Below are 16,165 nucleotides of genomic sequence, written 5' to 3' on the forward strand. Positions count from 1 at the left end.
GTGACAGACTGCAGGTAGTTACAAAAATACTTATTTTATGTAATGAGTGATTCTTATTGGCCGACAGGTTGGCATTGGAGTTTTCGGTTATATTTAAGTTTCACATTGTATTTTCATCAGTCCGCTCGGGGGAGCCCGATCGAGAAGTGAGTAAGGATGATTATCTTGTGCTCCAGTTCATCTAGTTTAACTTGATAATCTGATACATTTGTAGTTATGACTAGACAGAAGGGTCATAAGTTGTCAGTATCGTTAGAAATACAAATTTAAGAAATTTTATACAAATGCATCGTAGATTAACTACAAAAAATCAAGGATTTATAAGTGATACCATTTACGTCTTTGAAAAAATTAAATATTCTAAACAAGAGGCCCAAGGGCCTTGACGGTCATCTGACTACCTCGGCAATATTAGTCAAATTAATCATATATGGTGTCATGGTAGCCACCATGACAAATAGTTGAAGAAGTTCAACATGTGTTTTCAAGATGTCGGCTGTGGCGGCCATCTTGGATTTCATATCGACCCGAAAAATAACAACACTTTGTCGGGACCATGTCAGGATCATTTCATGCAAGTTTCAGCTAAATCGCACCGGTAGAACTTGAGAAGAAGTTCAAAATGTGAAAAGTTAACGCACGGCGCACGGGAAGATGGCGGTTATGGCGGCCATCTTGGACATAGGATCGACCCGAAAAATAACAACACTTGGTCGGGACCATGTCAGGATCATTTCAAGTAAGTTTCAGCTAAATCGCACTGGTAGAACTTGAGAAGAAGTTCAAAATGTGAAAAGTTAACGCACGGCGCACGGCGGACGACGACGGACGAAACATGACGACTAAAGGTCATCCTGACCCTTCGGGTCAGATGATCTTAAAAAATGTCTTCTGGTGACTGAAACGAAGACGCTCAAAATGTACTAAATGTTATAAGTGAGAAAGTGAGAGTGAAAGAGACGTTTCTTTTGTATTTGTCTTTGTATACTGTGAAAAATGCAAATAAAAATGTGTTTCAAGTGAAAACAAAATTTAGTCTGGGTATGCCGGGATGTTGCTATCCAGAAATTGGTACAAGTATATCACGACGTATAACAATATTATTTTGGCGGCTTTTGATTATCACAAATTGGTAAAACTTCTGTGAAAATTTTATTAAGACATTGAGAAAAGAACGAAGTACAAGAGAAATTGTAATCTAGCTGGAACAGAAATGGCGAGACAATGTGATCTATACATCGCCGTCAGTTGGAGAGTCAGCATTGGTCACTTGTTCTCTGGTGATTGACGTGACGGATTGACGTTTTTATTTCTTCCCTTAGGGCATTTCCTTGTATTGTAAGTGACCACCGTCAAATATTTCTGGACGTTCAGGGAAACTCCCAACTCCATGGTAAGTTTACACGTTTATCTCTGGTTTTAGTTTTATCTTCACGAAATATAATTACATATTTCGACGATTAAAGTGTTTTAGCTGTGATAGATGTAATTGTAAAATACATAACGTTTGGTGTTATAACGTCACTAGCTCTGCGCTGGTCAAGGGCGTGAGTCATACGAACACTGGTCATTGTTCTAGTATGCACCGGTCAGTAAGTCAGTGAGTGGTCAACTAGATATGTGCCGTGGGATGGCGAATATGGTTAAGTAGGATATTCTCTAATTGAAATGACAAACTCTTGACTCCCAAAACTTCGTCAATATGTTAAAGCACAGGGGCTTGACACAAGTGTTGGGGTGTCACCCACACTCGTTTCTCAAGCCCATGTGAGTAAATCTATAATTATGAAGCTATACATTGTAGTCGTGCAGTGAATTTCGAGAATGGATTGAAACAAGTGACGTATGTAGTTTCATTTCGAGATTCCACATAGACAGTTGGTGAAGCTGGACCTTGTGGGTTATTTATCAACCTTTAGTTTCCTAAACGCCAATGTTTAATCAACTACATGTCTACTAGTTTTATTACTATGCGCCAACATTTTACGAATGAAATTCTAACTGAAGGTTTGATTAAACGAAAAAGATATAAATGCTTGATTTGTATTCCAAAAAGTCAAACAAAATGTCCAGAGATAATATAGCATTGTGCTCCGGAGGAGGAAGCGTTCATTGCTTCATAAAAATATCAGCCACAAAATTTGCATTGCAAATACGTCTAAATAATCTCTAGTGTTATGACTACTTTACCTCTTGACGACGTACTGGAAAGAAAGTCCGCCCTCCACCTGCCTGGCAATTGTAGTGGGATATCAGAAAGCTAATATGTACATATGGCATTTTAACAAAATTGGCTTAAAATGTTTGAGCAAATTAAATACAAGCGGCAAGTTGAACATATATGCAACCGTCGACTTGCCTTTATTCAGTGTAAATTATTAGGAATAAATCAATGCTTACGAAATTAATGTTCATACACATTATCATTTATCTACAATAATTCAGTTATAATGTATAATGCTTGTTTCTCTCTTACAGTAATCCGATTCCAGCCTCGTGATGACGTCACAAACAATAGTGACCATCGTTGTAGTTCTAGCATTCGTTAGTTATGGAGCGAAAGGAACAATAGAAGAAGTTAGTATCCATGGAGACATATTAAACTGTTACGATTCCTACAGCCGTGCCTCAGACATTACACGATCTGTCGGCTACAACATTCACTGGAAGTGTATGCAGATGTATATATGGAACCTTGTGGAGCAGAGTAGCCTCAACATTACCCTCGCAGACCAACAATGGATCGAGAGCATTACCTCTATCCCGATTCTTCAGGGAAGGAAAAAACGACAGGCTCAAATGCCGCGCGTGCGTCGGGAATACAGGCGCATGAGCAACCAGGAGCGAGAAAATTATCACCGAGCAGTGAACTTACTGAAACAAATACCGGTAGGTGTCAGTTGTGTTGTCAGAAAACATTTGTCGAATAATACTTGTTATTTAAATTACGTGAAAATGACGTCAACGTTTGCGAAGTCGCTCTTGAACGACTGATCGCGGTGTAATAGCTACGATAGTAAATATTCTGTACCGTTTACGTTTAAAGCTTTAAAAAAATATAGGACTAGTATAAAAACGAGCAAAACGAATTAAAAAATCTCTTTATGTCTAACGTAGAACAAGGCCAACGTATACTTCACTATCGCCATTTAATAATTATTTGATTTAGAATACTTTCATAAAAGTTACTGTTTTTAAGAATAGAAACTGGGTATAAAAGTGCTTGGTATTGACAATAAATATTTTTAGTAATTATTTCTAAGAATAAAAACATGGTATTAAATTGCTTGGTTTTGACAATAAATATTGTTTCTAGCGTGATTTTTTTTTCAGATAGCAAACACGACGAGATACGACTTTATAGCTAATATTCACAGAGGAGACGCCATACCACTAGCCCACAGGGGACCAAACTTTCTCGGGTGGCACAGAGTCTACCTCATTATGTACGTATACATGTACTATGTTACTAGATAATAAAGCATGGTATTGTAATTTATATTACATCGCTACTTCAAATCCACTGGATGCAGGGCAATTGCATTTGTTAAGGTTGACAAATTTTGCACCAATAGTGAATACACGGTCCATTGAAGTTGTAACGTTGACAATACCACCGTGTCACTTTTGCAATGTATCGAGCATCGCTTATAAAATTGTTCAGTCCTTCATCCATTTTGAAGTTAGAAGTATAACTACTGCATCTACATCCTAAGAAATAATACAAAAGACCCCTTTTCACCTGTAAAATTTGTTAAATGTGAATGGTGCGTCGATCAAATAGTCAAAGCTGTAAATTGATAATTACTTATATTGTTGTCTTGTAGAAGTGTAATGGTTTCGTGTGGGTACACGGATTTAATCATTTTAAAACGTAAACATGGGCTATGTCATAGCAAAAATAAAGGTTCTGTGTGTGGCAGCAGATGAGGCAGGCATTTTGGTCCTTTGATATGCATCAAAAGAATAGAACTTATGGCGTAATTGCTTTAAGCAATACTTCAAAAGAATCTATGCAAGCCTGTGGTTGGTCATTTATTTCTCCTGATATGTCTTCAGTTCCAGCATGACAAAGTCCAGGGATAGATATCACGTAAGTAATAGTAACCCCTGGAATATCGAGGATGTATACCTGGTAGACCGTACTGATTCAGTCTTTGGTATACTATTGACTATTGTGTGACTTGGAGACTACGGTTTGTTTTTCTATTTATGTAAGCACAGACCTGGTGGCGTGGGAAATGACAACGTATCATCAATATGTGACGATGATATTTGATTTATGTATTTAAATTACAGATACGAGAATGCCCTCCGACAAGTTGTGCCTGGTGTGAGCATTCCGTATTGGGCGTCATCCCTTGACAATGAACTGGACGTTTCGGAGAGGACACAGTCAGTCATTTGGTCAGATCTGTTTTTTGGAAATGGAGATGGATTCGTGACATCTGGCCCATTTTCTAATTGGCAAACGCAAAGTGGACCACTAATAAGAAACATCGGCCTTTTCGGAGAACTCTTCAGCAATGATAGAATTGAGCGAATTCTGAACAGGACAAGAACTTCGGAAATCACCTCCCCGAGTGGAGCTCCAGAGAACCGGCTTGAGGATGCACACGACGAAGTGCATATCTGGGTAGGGGGAGGTAATGGTCAGATGAATGACTTCAATACAGCAGCTCAGGATCCCATCTTCTTCAGCCATCACGCCTTTGTGGACTATCTGTGGGAGGAGTTCAGACAGCGGCAGGTACAGAATGGCATAGACCCTTCCCTCGATTACCCTGCACAGTTCGGCTCGCCCCAGCAGTCTCCACAGGCTCCAATGAGGTTTGGGAATCTGAGGAATATCAATGGCTATAGTAACCTGATAACGTCAAACATATATCAGTACGAGGCCTCGCCGACCTGCCGCAGACAAAGATCCACGTGCGGCTCGGATTATCTCCGGTGCGATACCAATAGGGCGGTACCACGCTGCGTCTCGTTACGGATGGACGAAGTATCGCTGGGCGCCAGGTTCAAACGACACACATGGAAAGCCAAAAGTAAACCAGCATGTTCTGGTTATCAACGTGCTGTACAGAACAAGTACATGTGTACCAACCAGTCGGACATTCGGGAGTGGTCCTACATACCCGTAGACGTTGTGTACCGACGACCTCCAGAGTTCGTGCGGTATCAGTCCTACCCCGTGTTTAACGGACAAGGGATGGTGAACAGTGATGTATACTCCCCTTCATCCTATGTGGGGCTGGCGACATCTCTCCCAGTGGGAAATCCTGCTAAGTACAGCGAATGTATGGATCCGCATTACACCGCCGGTAAAGTATTTATTGAGTCTAATGGGTTGAATCATTATGGATCTTACAGTGAATATGTAATGGTGGATAACCGATTGGCAATCTCGAGGACCACCGGTTACGTTGCAGTGAAATCACCAGAGTCCGGAATGACAGACGTGCACGTGTCCGCACATGATTCGTGCGGGCGCGTGTGTCGGCCATATTGTAGGACACCCGGCTCACCACAACATGACTTCCATCCATGTTCTGGGGCTATTCGCGTTACAACTGCTGCCCCAAAGCTATACGGTAGCACGTATGGCGAGATCATTCTTGATACTTGGAAATTCCCTACTGATGGGAACTGCCCGAAACCTGACGATAACTATGCACATCTGCGTTTCTTCTGTGACTACACGAATCAGTGGCCGTGGGCGGATGTCCGTCGAGCTGCGCCAAGCGTAGTTCCTTCAGTCGCTGCCAACACAACCAATACTGTGGAGAATACAGAAACTGCAATACAAGGTACAGTAGAACACACATAGCGGAAAGTAGCAACTGCCACACAAGGCATACTAGAAGTAGAACACAAATAGCAGAATATAGAGACTGCCATACATGGCAAAGTACACAAAAAGCAGAATGTAGATACTGCCATACATGGCAAAGTACACAAATAGCAGAATGTAAAGAGTGCCATACAAGGTATAGTAGAACCAGAGGCCCATGGGCCTTTACAGTCATTTTGTGCCAATACAAAACCTCAAAGAATATAGTAGTTGCAAACAATTAAGGCAATACAAAAGAACTCGTTTATTAGAAGAAGTTCAGGTTCTGATATATTTGATGAAATAGACCATGAATGATGTCCCTTGATCTCCATCATGCTAGAAATCCAATATCCAGTCCCTAGGCCGCTTTGTTATTTACAAGAAGTTGTTTAAAATGTTTAGCCTATTTGACCCTGTGACCTTGAATGAAGATCAAGGTCATTCATTAGAAAAAACTTGGTAGCCCTTCATCCCGGCATACTACATGCCCAATATCAGTACTCTGAGCCTCTTAGTTATTTACAAGAAGTCGTTAAAAGATCTTAGCCTATTTGACCCATGTGACCTTGAATGAAGGTCGAGGTCCTTTATTTGAACGAACTCGGTAGCCATTCATCCAAGCATGTCGCAGGCCCAATATGAGAAACATGGGCCGTTTGGTTCTGGAGAAGAAATCGTTTAAAGATTTTAGCCAATTTTACTCCTGTAACCTTGAATGAATTAAAGGTCATTCATTTGAACAAAATTGGTAGTCCTTTGTCAAAGCATGCCGCAGGCCCAATATCATGTCTCTAGGCCCCTTAGTTATTTCCAAGAAGTTGTTTTAAGGATTTTAGCCTATTTGCCCCTGTGACCTTGAATGAAGGTCAAGGTCATTTATTTGAACAAACTTGGTAGCCTTTCATCCCAGCATCCTACGGGCCCAATATCAGTACCCTGGGCCGTCTGGTTCTTGAGAAGAAGTCGTTTAAAGATTTTAGCTTCCTTGAATGAAGGTCAAGGTCATTTATTTGAACAAATTTGGTAGCCCTACATCCCAGCATGTCACAGGTCCAATATCAGTACCTTGGGCCTTCTGGTTCTTGAGAAGTCCTTTAAAGATTTTAGCCTATTAGACCCCTGTGACCTTGAATGAAGGTCAAGGTCATTTATTTGAACAAACTCGGTTGCCCTTCATCCCACAGGCCTAATATCAGGTCTCTAAACCTCTTCATTATTCACAAGATTTTGTTTAAATAATTTTAGCTTTTTTGACCCCAGTGACCTTGAATGAAGGTCAAGGTCATTTATTTGAACAAATTTGGTAGCCCTACATCCCAGCATGTCACAGGTCCAATATCAGTACCTTGGGCCTTCTGGTTCTTGAGAAGAAGTCGTTTAAAGATTTTAGCCTTTTTGACCCCTGTGACCTTGAATGAAGGTCAAGGTCATTCATTTGAACAAACTTGGTAGCCCTCCATCCCAGCAACCTACAGGCCAAATATGAGTATCCTGGGCCTTCCGGTTATTGAGAAGAAGTCGTTTGAAAAGTTTACGGACGGCTGACGGCGGACGGCGGACTGTGCACGACGACGGACGGTGCATGATGACAATAGGTCATCCTGACCATTCGGGTCAGATGACCTAACTAGCTACACCCATTCAATACATTGATACAAGTCAGTGGTAGAGCGTTAGGGGTTAATATACACGCGTCGTTCTCAGTTGGGGTAGCACGGCTGTAAGTCTATTTGACTCATGTGACCTGGAATGAAGGTCGAGGTCATTTATTTGAACGAACTTGGTAGCTCTTCATCACAACCTGCTACAGGCTCAATATCGTTTCTCTAGGCCTCTTAGTTATTCACAAGAAGTCGTTTAAATTTTTTAGCCTATTTGACCCTGATCATTTTTGAGAAGTAGTCGTTTGAATGAAAAGTTTACGCACAGCGCATGGTAGACGGTGCATGCTGACAATAGGTTATCCTGATCCTTCGGACAGAGCTAGATTGTTTATATCCGGTAAAATCACATGGATTACTTATTTCAATGTATTCCGAAACTATTTAGGTATCACTTTTATATCCATTTTATTGTTAACACCAAAGATACTTGGTATTTATATTCGAAGCGTATCTTTCATATGGGTACCGCTATCATGGAAAAATCCAAACACGTTCCAGTTTGCAGTGCCGTACCAATTTAGTACAACTGTTACGAATCTGCAAATGGAACGCATGGTCAGTATTCTTAAGATGAAGTGTTAGTATGGGAAACATTTTTGTCAGATTTTCAACGGGAACTGCTATCACATGACAAGACTTTTTGTCAATGTAAAGACAGTGAATCCCTTAGCAAAAATAACTGTGAATTTACCAGTGATATTCCGGTTAAATCCCAGTTAAAACACAGTTTCCATTCATTTACCATTCATTTCAAGGTTTTTGTCTCCTCACATTTCTTCATACCAGTTTTGTATGAACAGTTAAAAGACAGTTTTCTGAAAACCTTGTTTTAACTGCTGAAAAATTTCCATTCAAAATGCAGTTTTTAGATAACTGGAATTTAACCGTATAAAAATACCAGTTATTTCACAGTTTTATTCTGAAGCAGTTCTTGTAAATAACCGTTTCTGATATCTCTGCTCTGTAACCAGTTATAAAATGCTACCATCAACAGTACTTGTGTACATATAGCCACAGCAGGGCATGGGTCAAGCCCACAGGAAGAATGTGAAAGGAGTGGGGGATATGGGAGGGGATGGAGTGGGGGGCAAATTTGAGCCTCAATCTAACATATCGTCCAATGGAAAGTAACTTCCTCTCATTTTGAATGTTAGTTTGCTGTGGCTGCACCCATAGCTAAATAAACTCCATTCATTTTCCATTCTTTTCACAGTTTTATTCTGAACAGTGGTTTTACAGTGTTTTTCCAGTTATCACTTTTAGGTCAGATAACTGCCATTGTGGCTCTATGCAGTTAAAGTCCAGTTATTTCCCAGTTACCATTCAATATACATTACTTTCACAGTTGTTTAGCAGTTATTTGCTATATTATGCAAATGAGATTTTCCAGTTTTATGACCTCACAGGTGATTGGTTCCACAAAACTTATAGTGCACAATTCATCCATAGAAATTCACTTCTTCTAGGAACAGATTCTAAAATTGTTTAACTTCAAGAAAAGCTGTTTTGACGGAGACAAGAAAATGGAATTGCCTACAACTGCTTAAGTTTTTAGGAAATGATGATAGTGTTCTACAATTGTATCTATTGTTTTGTGATATTTTGAAGTGAATTTCTATGGATGAATTGTGCACTATAAGTTTTCTGGAACCAATCACCTTATTTTGAAACAACTGAAAGTGAATTATATGTTTAACATGTTTGGTGATGGGATTTACTTTTCAATTGATTCTGTTGTTTCTGGGTTTATCTAACAGAGTTAGCCTTTTATTGTTAGTCATTTATCTTTACTTAATCCTATAATTGACCAAATGTCACATGTTACTCAATAGAGTTAATTATGGTATTATTGTCAACACCTGTTGGGTCAGAACTTGTAGGACCAGTTGAGTACCCCCAAGGTAAATAGTATTAATTGTCATTGATGATTGTTTAGCTCCGCCCATATTGAAATTGTCAGGCCACACCCATTTATTGCCTAATTAAGGAATTAGCCAATGAGATTTAGGATAGTGGACAAGTTTGATTATGATGAAGAATAGGATTAATAAGAACAGTAGAGAGTTGGAGTAAGAACAGAGAGAGTGAAGGTCACAATCAGGAGTGGAGAGTCTGAGAACATGGAGCTTTAATGATTGTAATTTAATATTTCGGAACTTTTGGCAGTCACCAATAATAAAGAAAACATGGAACCAGGAACTTTGTTGTGTTGGTAATTCATGGTTAATTAACTATAACCATGCCATGGACACTGGTACTCTCAACCATCAGGGGAGATAAGCTAATTCCTCCCAAAGCAAAACGTGTTGTCCCCTGATGGTATAGTACAAGGGAGCTCACCGAAATCCCCAGCAAACTGCCCCGCAGCAGTATTGACTCGGTGAGAGATTATGATATGGTAAGCATGGTTGATTATGTGGCTCTATCATATTGTATATGAAAGGTATATATAACATTTGAAAAAGTTAGAGGCTATAAATCGATATACAATATATATAGCTTTGTATATCCTAATATTAAGGAATGATTTAAAATCTGAATGGTTAGATATAATGATGTTAAACATCTCTTAAGTTCACCATGTCCTCTAGCTATTATTCTAAATCCTGGGACCTCAATTAAAGTTGACCTGATTAGAGTGTCTGCATAGTTTACAGTCACTTCTCACATTCTTTTCCCCTCCCCCAGCCTCCTCCCCCTCCCCCTTCTCACCACCTGGGTAATCAACGGTTTTATAACAGTTATTTTGCAGTTATTCTTATCATCAATGCTTCCATCCTAGACCAGTTTATTTACAGTTATTTATGACATCATAAACTGGTATACTGGTACTGATAATTACTACCATTCCAAAACCGGTTTTTGACCAGTTTTCTGTGAGGTCATAAAACTGGAAAATCTCATTTGCATAATATAGCAAATAACTGCTAAACAACTGTGAAAGTAATGTATATTGAATGGTAACTGGGAAATAACTGGACTTTAACTGCATAGAGCCACAATGGCAGTTATCTGACCTAAAAGTGATAACTGGAAAAACACTGTAAAACCACTGTTCAGAATAAAACTGTGAAAAGAATGGAAAATGAATGGAGTTTATTTAGCTATGGGATGTTTCACAGTGAAGCATTTTGACGATCTTTTCTTAGAATGACAACAAAGTTTGACTTTGGTGGGCTCATTTTTGATAGGATGCCTTTATGGCAACAAAATTTGTATAAAAAACGACTTGGTTGTGATGAAAATATTTTCTATGACGGCCCACATGGATGATGGCAGCTAACGCTCTTCACATAGACAAGTAATACTGTTGTAGTTTCCTCATCCTCGATATTCCAGGGGTTCCGATCACTTACGATCTCTACACCCCTGGACTATCTCATAGTAAAACTGGAGGCCACAGAATAGAACAGGTAATTTAGTCATTTGATGTATATCAAAAGAGCCGTATAACCGTACACTGTGGTTGACTGTGTGGCTTTGATGTTAGGCGTCAGTCTCTCTGTAGTCTTCAAAGGAAATCTTTGCTAGCCTGTGATTGGTCAAATGTTTTCTGCTGAGCTGCCTTCAATTTCACGAGATAGTCCAGGGGTGTAGAGATCGTAAGTGATCAGAACACATGGAGTATCGAGGATGTAGTTTCCTAACTATAACTTTATGTCCAAAGACAGCTTACATTTTCGGTAGAACCTTTATCGGGACATTTTTTTATTTGTTTACGACAGTATTGAAATGGAATGTCAGTTGAATAGTTAACTTGTATTGAAATGATACTAATGTGGAAGTTTTGCCCTCCAGGATGCCTGCTGGGTCACGGATGTGTGGTGAAGACTCCGTGCGGTCCCTGTAAACATGGCAGTAAACAAGCCTGTATCAAGTCGGGTACCAAGTTCGCCGTCTGTAATGGTGACAAGTATACCATCAGGAAGTGCATCAGTAACAGTCAATATGATGACGTCACAGGCACGTGCATTACCGCGGCGACGGCAGCTAAGAGAAAGTAAATCACCTTTTCATTTCTAAATAGATTTCTGTACTACGTGTAGTGGGAATACCAATTATTATGGTTTAGTGTGTTTGGCAATTTTTCCCTGATGAGACACACGTGTATTACCGGTAAAGGGAACTTGATCGAAAAGGACAGACCGAGATTGAGGTCATCGGGTCAGACGTAAATTGTTCATGTCAGTTTTAACACTCAATGGAGTGTATAGGTCAATTACTCTACCTGTTTTCTTAGGGTCACTAACAGATAAAGGTCACAATTAGTGAACATTTCAGTGAAAGTTTAAACAAGCAATTATTGAAAACCACTTTTTAAAAGTTGAATCAACAACCATGGCCAAATGAGGAGACTTTCACTGAAATACTAGCTACATAATGTCACAATAGGACACATGCCAGTCGGTTTGTTTTCCTTAATGTTCATATCGGGTGTGAATAAAGAGGTAATACAGATCAGTAATGATAAGCTTTTTACTGTATAAGGACAAACACAAACAGAACAAGCACTTTAAATATGTTTATTGTTTTCAGTTCTATCACAGACTGTTTATCAGCATGTTTCCTTGAAGAATCATTGGTAAACAGCATTTAACAATGTTTGTAAAAATGTATACGGAATGATTCAATATAGAAAAGAAATATATATTGACAAATTCCACTTCACTTTACATCTGAATATAAACATTTCAGATGAAAAATATACAAAACAATTGATGTAAAAATATATTTTGTTTCAATAAATATTAAATATTACGCATATTAATTTCTAAGTATGGACGGAATGTATTGAAAGAATGTAATTAATTTCTTCCTGGAATTCAATTGAATTTTTTTAATACGAAAGTAATTCAATTTGGGACGGAATGTATTGCCAAATATTAAATGATAAAAATCTTGCATGGTTTCATTGTCAGTTATTTCTTCTGATGCATAGTTGTGAAAAAAGTTTTCTGACAAAAAGGTTTAGAATGTTACGTATAAAAATCTCTCAGGATTACGATTTCTCTTCATTAATCAATGTTTTATCCCTGAAATAATAAATTTCTTTTCTTCTCAAATACTTCTGAAATAGTCTTATTTGCATACCTTTCCTTTTTTAAACATTTAGTTTGTCGCCTTTAGAAGGTCTTTGTGAATGAATAATAGTTTCTACATAGCTGTCGTTGTGACCACTATGATGTGACGCCCCTCAGGTAATATACCCACTGGGCGTTGGAGTTACCTCCAGCTGAACGTGCACAAGACACCACAAGTTTGCCCATGACAACAGCTTTAGAGCCACTGTCGTTTCCATCGAATCCCACCACAATACGGTGCTCCTTTCGCGACCGCACACTTTCACTTTGTTTTGTTAGATGGAACAGCGGATTGTCTACTTGGAACATGAATGGTGTTGTACTAGAGAACACGTTACGGAATGAGATGTGAGTTGTGCCACCAGCCTTGATGATATAAGGTCCTTGTGGTTTTGGCACTATACACGTTCCAAACAGTGGGAATATATACTCGCCTCCCTGTAGTGAGCTCACAGTCAACATGGCCCTCTGTTCACCTAGTCGTGATGGCTCAAATGTTACTTCAAGGTTCACTTCTGTGCCTCCTGTTGAGCCGGGAGCGGCCGCCACGGATTTCTCTACATGGAAGTCAGAATTATCCGTCTGGAAAATAACAGTAATCTCAAGCAATCAAAGAATTAAAGCAAAAAAAACAAAAACATTATGAATCAAAGTAAAATCGATAAATACCCATCCAAGCATGAGAAAATCAGAAGTGGCTATCAAATATGTTACGGTAACTCTATGTACATGTTTTGTTTTAAATAGACAAAGAGTCAGTTGTACAGTGTATCCCTGTATTTATTATAATTATCCTTTTAATCCTACAAAAGACTTTTGTTAAGACTTTAAATAGTTGGTTGATACAAATGAGTTGCCTGTTACTACTTTAAATTTTATATCTCCTCTTCAAGCCACCAGCATATTAAACGTTTTCAGACCATTCGAACCAAATTGTGGTTTCTTACCTTGCATGTGTAGTCTGCTTTGGCTTGTTTAGCAAAGTTTAAGAATTTGGCAATGTGTGACTGTGCCTGGCCTAGACATGTCCTGAAGTAAAGAGCCTTCTCTGGCCCTGCTGCTGTTGCTTTGAGGTTCAGATCATATGTATAGCTACCAAGGTCAGTACAGATGTACTCAATCTTGCCTTGGAAGTCGCCCACCTTCAGAGGCTGGTACTCAATGCTAACCTCACCCTGTAGCAAATAATATCAGTAATTATTACAACTGGCGATTTTGCTTTCTTAGATTCTTGAAAATTAAAAAGACTGAAATATAGCAATCTCGATAAAATTGTTTAAATGCCCTATGAGCAACCAGGGTCATTTAGTGGCAGGATCTCGTTGTAGATCTGAGCTATTTCAATACACATCATATGAGGAACCCATCACATATCATCCAGAATTTAGGTGAAGGTTAAGGAGTAGCCTGGTAAAAATATTTACAATTCATTATCACTATTAAGCAGAACTTCAGACGAATAAGGATAAAGAATGAAAACAGTTTTTAAGCCTTATATTAATTCCTATTTCACATGATGACTACTACATGTACTTCACACAGATAACTTACCGTAGAATTAGCTGGTACATTGAACTGGGGTGGCATGAGTACTTCAGGGATAGTACATGTGCCATTAAATGATACAGCGTAGGCTAGCGGGTTTTCTATAGATATCGTGTGAAGAACGCTCTGTCTGACTGGGGTAGATAAATCAATGGATCCCACAGTGCCTTGTTTGGTGGCCTTGAACGTCACCTCATAAAACTGGTACTCCTGTGTCTTCTCGTTGATAAACGTCACCTGTAACAGTATCACATGCCATATTAACAATAATCTAACTATCTTGGTTAAGGAAGAACATTGACAAATTAATTGAATGTTAAACTGACCAGATTAAAGAATATTAATTTCATATGTAATTCTTTACCTTGAGCATGGTTGTGCCCTCTTTGTGGGCATAGAACGTTAACTTGTAGTCCTTTTTCCCGCTTGCTGGAACATCAATGTACTCCATACCCTTTACTGATGTCCCTGTGTCAAGCTTCTCAGCTTTAATAGTTTCTCTCAGTACAGCAAACCTGAAAGTTGAGAAAAATTACAAATATCTTAAAAATAATAAACATTGGTTAACTGACAGTACATTACTCATTATTGGCTTATGGTTAATCTTTTTCAATCTAGACATCTTATTAGATAACAGTCGATGGAGAGGTACTCATATTAATTAAACTGAGAATTCCATATAATTAAGTATGTAATGAACTAATATGTCTAGTACATCAACAATATTAATATAAACTTACCTTTGTGGACGTTTGAGCCAATTGTCCACACTTAGAAGTTCTGTATGAGCCACTTTACATGGAACATCAAAGTGAGGTTTACCGTTGGGTTTTGGTGGCTCAGAAACACCCATCATATTGAACAGTAGACCTTGGCCGTCAGGCATTGGGAAAAATATAGTTCCCTGAAAAGTGAAAGAAACTATTTACTGGAAGGAAGAAACAAGTTAGCTTAAATATAATAACATTCAATATACTATTTTAGTACATGTATACATCAATTACAAATTACAGAGTACACACATATATCTTTGATTTAATTAATCTTATTTCTGGTTCTGACTTCAAATTTCAAGGACTAGTTTCATGATTATAAAACAGATTTTGACTTAATTCTGTTCATGACATAATCAGTTTGCAACACACCATTAGAGTGACCCTTGTATTTACCTGGTGTTTCTTGCCCTCGGGTGTCATGGTGAGTGGGCGGTATGTGAGAGGGAACTGTTTAGTTTGACCAGCCTCCACAGTGAAGGTGACCGGTCCAGACCAGTATTCGCCATCAATGATAGGCTTGAGGTTCCAGGTCATGTTGGTTTTGTTTGGGATGGACAGGAACTTGGTTTCCGCCTGTCTGACATGGGTCGTCAGGTGCTGGGTCTCCTTAGGTGGTGGCAGACTTACACACATCCCAGTCAAGGTCAAGGTCACAGGTTTGTGAGGACTGGACTCCGGGAACATGCATCGTAAGCTCTACAAGTCATCAGATGAAAACCATGTCAAGCATACTCTTCCATATATGTTTCCTGCATCATGTTTATAAACTTCAGGTTCAAATGCTATAAATTATAATAAGTCATTTTTTCCTGCTTAACATCATGGCATCAGCTTGGATCATTTAATGAAGCAACTTGATTAAACAGGTTTTTTTTTGTGATCTTGTGATAAACTGAAACTAATGACTAACTTATGGTGCTGTCTTGCTGAAACAATCTGCAGGAGACTTCTAGACACTTTCAGTTAAACTGTTGCTATAATTGACAATGAGATAACCGCTCACCATGATGTATTATTGGTGAGAGAATGGACACATAACATATTATAGCTGTGTTACTTACATCATATCTGATATCCTGGTTGAGCTGTTTGGGATGGAAGGTCACCTCAAATGTTACATCCATTCCTGATGTTATGTAACCCTCGGCAGGAGTTATAGAAAAGTCAGGAGCAAACTTTCTGTTATCCCACTTAAACCTAAAACAAAAAAGATTAATTTAGCTTCTGATATACAAATCAATGATAATGGTAATTATGCATTTT

General features: G+C 38.8%; 2 protein-coding genes across 5 annotated transcripts in view; one reads left to right on the plus strand and one right to left on the minus strand.

Annotated features, from left to right (window-relative positions):
* Positions 1–1,325: 1,325 nt before the first annotated feature.
* LOC138316007 (uncharacterized) lies at positions 1,326–12,563 on the plus strand. Its single transcript, XM_069257484.1, has 5 exons — positions 1,326–1,393; positions 2,479–2,889; positions 3,334–3,446; positions 4,300–5,810; positions 11,299–12,563. Exons 2-5 carry the CDS (start codon positions 2,500–2,502, stop codon positions 11,502–11,504), a joined length of 2,220 nt encoding a protein of 739 aa, XP_069113585.1. The 5' UTR covers positions 1,326–1,393; positions 2,479–2,499; the 3' UTR covers positions 11,505–12,563.
* LOC138316006 (hydrocephalus-inducing protein homolog) overlaps positions 12,008–16,165 on the minus strand; it is a 77,510-nt gene continuing 73,352 nt past the window's right edge. For all 4 annotated transcript variants that reach the window (XM_069257481.1, XM_069257483.1, XM_069257482.1 and 1 more), the window contains 7 exons: positions 15,964–16,099; positions 15,296–15,598; positions 14,867–15,030; positions 14,491–14,641; positions 14,133–14,363; positions 13,529–13,756; positions 12,008–13,163 (listed from right to left, as the gene is read on the minus strand). In XM_069257481.1, the coding sequence (XP_069113582.1) occupies positions 12,678–13,163; positions 13,529–13,756; positions 14,133–14,363; positions 14,491–14,641; positions 14,867–15,030; positions 15,296–15,598; positions 15,964–16,099 (1,699 nt within the window). In that variant the 3' untranslated portion in view covers positions 12,008–12,677. The remainder of the gene's footprint in view (positions 13,164–13,528; positions 13,757–14,132; positions 14,364–14,490; positions 14,642–14,866; positions 15,031–15,295; positions 15,599–15,963; positions 16,100–16,165) is intronic.

Source organism: Argopecten irradians, chromosome 2, assembly GCF_041381155.1.
Source record: "Argopecten irradians isolate NY chromosome 2, Ai_NY, whole genome shotgun sequence".
Lineage (NCBI taxonomy): Eukaryota > Metazoa > Mollusca > Bivalvia > Pectinida > Pectinidae > Argopecten > Argopecten irradians.